This window comes from Gadus macrocephalus, chromosome 2 (genome assembly GCF_031168955.1).
Source record: "Gadus macrocephalus chromosome 2, ASM3116895v1".
Classification (NCBI taxonomy): Eukaryota; Metazoa; Chordata; class Actinopteri; order Gadiformes; family Gadidae; genus Gadus; species Gadus macrocephalus.
In genome coordinates this window covers 21,055,326-21,058,972 of record NC_082383.1, presented here as the reverse complement: position 1 = coordinate 21,058,972, position 3,647 = coordinate 21,055,326, and the positions used below count along the sequence as shown (strand labels likewise).

Sequence of the window (3,647 nt, the reverse complement as noted above, 5' to 3'; positions counted from 1 at the left end):
CTAGGGCTAAAGTTTTGAAGACAATTGTGACAAAATGTGAAGATTGAACAAGTAGTTTTGAGAATATCGATTCTGATCTGAGAAATGTACCAAAGCGACTGAGAAAAACTGTAATACCACAATTATTTGATGGAATTGCCCCCAACATACCAGCATGATAAATTGCTAAGATTTGATGCAATCAGGCCGTACATTTATGTGTTTAAATATACCCAAAATGTACAACAGACAGACAGACAGACAGACAGACAGACAGACAGACAGACAGACAGACAGACAGACAGACAGACAGACAGACAGACAGACAGACAGACAGACAGACAGACAGACAGACAGACAGACAGACAGACAGACAGACAGACAGACAGACAGACAGACAGACAGACAGACAGACAGACAGACAGACAGACAGAAACATAGATGGATAAATACATAGATAGATAGACTGATGAATAGATAGATAGAACCCAGCCAATGATGTGAGTGCTAGTTTACGGTTTCAGCCAATGGCATCAGAGCAATTTAACAGCAATAGATCCAAACAGCTGCAAGTAGCCGCGTTGGATCCTTGAAATAAACATGACACACTCTTCTTGTAATGCGAGTAAACATGTTGGATTCTTGCAAACACTCTCGTGAGCTACATTTAGCTGAACTGCATTGTGAAACCGAACGCATGTGAAGTGTGTGTCACCACTCATTGTAAACATGTGAACATGCACACTCATAACCCAAACACTATAACAAATATTATAATGAAATACATGTCACCAAATTCTCTCCCTTTGTAGACCTTTGTAGAAGTCTTGAGATGAGCTAGAATGTTTATGAGCCAAATCGCCATTTTACCCTTAATTTACTTATCAGCTTATACGGTCAATACTGTTTTTGACTTCCCCCTAATATATGTCATACATTAAGATCCGTACATGATGTCAAACGTTTTATTTCAATCTCTTCCCGTTCATGTCATGACATCTTGATTTAATGTTACTATATGCAGCCGTAATCAAACACGATACCCGTTGAGGTACTTTAATTAGTCGCATCCTGAAGCTTCCAAGACGCAGACGCAGACACACACACACACGCACACGCGCACGCGCACACGCACACACACACACACACACACACACACACACACACACACACACACACACACACACACACACACACACATCGTTGAGGAGTGAGCTCACAGGGTGTAAATAGACCAGTCTAGGAAGCCACAGCTGAGAGTATATAAAGCACAGAGCGGCTTCCCTTCAGCCAAACACATGTTGCGGAACAGGCGCTGAGCAGCCAAGCAGAACGCAAACCTTCAAAAACAGGCCCAGCGACAAGACAGCACCAAAGAAAATACATTTAAAAAAACACCTCGGACACGGATTTAGTTTTGGACTCCGATCTCTCTCTTGTTTGACATGAGCCAGCGACCAGCCATGGACAGCCTGTTCTCCGACGACCCTTTCTTCAGCCAGGAGAGGCTCCTGTGGCCCCTGCACCAGGGGGCGCTCTCCTCCCTGCAGCAAGACTTCTTCAACAGGCGCACCAAGCTGGCCGGGGGCCTCATGAAGGAGCTCCACGACGGGGCCCACATGCTGGACCTGCATCAGGGGGCCTTCCCGCACGCCCTGTTCGCCAGGTAGATACTGAGGGCCTGGTGTTTGTGTGACAGCACACAACTGGCTTTTTGGATGTCTTTGCTGTCTTATTATATATTTTGTTGAAATGGCATGGCTCATTGCTTATTGATTAGCTCCTATCTCGAAATGCTTATAGTAAGAGTAACTTTTCAAATGGCGAATTTAGAATTAAAAAGAGAGAGTAACGTAGGGAGACTCTTGCCCTGCGATGACTTTGCTACATCAGGACAGCTGAAGATATTCTGCTCTTTCTGCTGGAACATTCGATGTAACTATTCATAAACACAGCAGCCAAAGCGTTGTGTGCATGAATATATTGGCATTCAAATAACCCCCCGTGAATAAGGGCCTCTCGTCGACAGTCCCATCCACACGGGTCCTGTGAGCTGTGGTCTTACGCGAGTGTATCCGATCAACCGTTTCTGACCGTGTTCCCCGTCCTCTGTCCTCAGCCTGGGGGGCTCCGGAGACCCCCGCCTGGAGGCTCGCTGTGCCCCCGAGACCGCCAGCGCCCAGGACAGCCGGCCTGGCCCCCTCGCCTCCACCGGCCCCACCACCCCCACCCCCACCCCCACCCCCACCACCACCCCGGGGGCCGCGGGGGTGGCGAAGGACCTCCTGGTGACCCTGGACGTGCGCGGCTACGCCCCCGAGGACATCCACGTGAAGCTGGAGGGCCGGCGGCTCGCCGTGGTGGCGGCGAGGCGGGCGGCGGCCGAGGCCTCCGACGAGTCCTCCTCCTCCGCCGGCGCCTCGCGCCAGCGGTCCTCCGCCTGCGCCCAGGCGGGCTTCAGCCAGAGCATCGAGCTGCCCGCCCACCTGGACCTGGCGGCGCTCCGCTGCACCCTGACGGAGGACGGGCGGCTGCGCGTCGACGCCCCCGTGGCCCGGCGGCCAATCGCGGCGTGCGGAGAGGCGGAGAGGAAGGGGCAGCTGCAGCAGCAGCAGCAGCAGCAGCAGCAGCAGCAGGAGGTGAAGGCGGTGAAGGCGGTGAAGAGGGTGAAGGAGGTGAAGGAGGTGAAGGAGGTGAAGGAGGTGAAGGAGGTGAAGGAGGTGGAGGAGCAGGGGGAGGAGCCTGCCAGGTTCAGGAGCGCGCTGGAGTTCCCCGTGACCAAGGACAATTAGGACGGCTGCTCGGATGGACTGAGGACAGACACGCACGCACACGCCAAGACGGACGCCCATGCATGCATGCACACGGGCGCGCACACACACACACACACACACACACACACACACACACACACACACACACACACACACACACACACACACACTCATCACGAAAATGAATGCATGTTACACCAATGTGTGTGCGTGTGTCACACATTTGCAAACACACACTCATATCACTAACAAACATATAGGATAAAACAAAAGCCTTAAAAATACAAAGCTAAACTGACGCGTTGACCTCGTTTTACAGACTAACCCCTTAGACTTACACAACCACAAACACAACACATACATAAACACGCATAGGCCTACTTAGATACACAGACTCTTATTTAATTAACTTTTTTATGTATTCGTTTTTTTTAAACATGTTTTAATAATGTACATTTCCAGAAAAAAATGAATGTATTCAAATAAACATATTTGTTGATAACTCACAAGCAACTTTTATTTTTGCAGAAATGCTTCAGTTTCCACCGTGTTGGCAACTGTGTATTTACTTCAGGACATTGTGACACGAGATTTCTGACTCAATGGCTCAGTCAAACGCGTTTTACCATCCAGACAAGAGTCGAGATGCACCAGCTAGCTGAATACACCGGTCAAATGGATGGATAGGCTTGGGTCCACTCGGCTACCCGCTATGAACCTGTTTGACCACAGGGTGCCGCCAACAGCCAGAGGATTCAGTAGGCAAAGGTCGCTGGAAGAGGCAGAATGAAAGGAGAGGACAACAGTGTTGCGAGTGAGGGCAAAAAAATACAAATCTCTTTTAACTCTTTTAATTGCAGTGCACAAACGCATCGACAATAGTAACTTTTAAGG

General features: G+C 49.8%; 1 protein-coding gene across 2 annotated transcripts; it reads left to right on the top strand.

Annotated features, from left to right (window-relative positions):
• The first annotated feature begins 1,137 nt into the window (after nucleotides 1-1,137).
• Nucleotides 1,138-3,262, top strand: hspb9 (heat shock protein, alpha-crystallin-related, 9). 2 transcript variants are annotated; one of them, XM_060045355.1, is made up of 3 exons: nucleotides 1,138-1,645; nucleotides 2,099-2,654; nucleotides 2,697-3,262. In XM_060045355.1, exons 1-3 carry the CDS (start codon nucleotides 1,425-1,427, stop codon nucleotides 2,769-2,771), a joined length of 852 nt encoding a protein of 283 aa, XP_059901338.1. In that variant the 5' UTR covers nucleotides 1,138-1,424; the 3' UTR covers nucleotides 2,772-3,262. The 2 variants fall into 2 exon arrangements, with proteins under 2 accessions (XP_059901338.1, XP_059901332.1); XM_060045349.1 differs by having other exon boundaries at nucleotides 1,140-1,645; nucleotides 2,099-2,663.
• The last annotated feature ends 385 nt before the right edge of the window (nucleotides 3,263-3,647 follow it).

What these genes read in the sequence shown, in the direction of transcription:
- hspb9 (XM_060045349.1), top strand. Translation starts at nt 1,425, where the DNA reads ATGAGCCAGCGACCAGCCATGGACAGCCTGTTCTCCGACGACCCTTTC. An exon ending in CCGCACGCCCTGTTCGCCAG is followed by an intron (nt 1,646 to 2,098) that starts GTAGATACTGAG and finishes CTCTGTCCTCAG; the next exon opens with CCTGGGGGGCTCCGGAGACC. An exon ending in GGGTGAAGGAGGTGAAGGAG is followed by an intron (nt 2,664 to 2,696) that starts GTGAAGGAGGTG and finishes AAGGAGGTGAAG; the next exon opens with GAGGTGGAGGAGCAGGGGGA.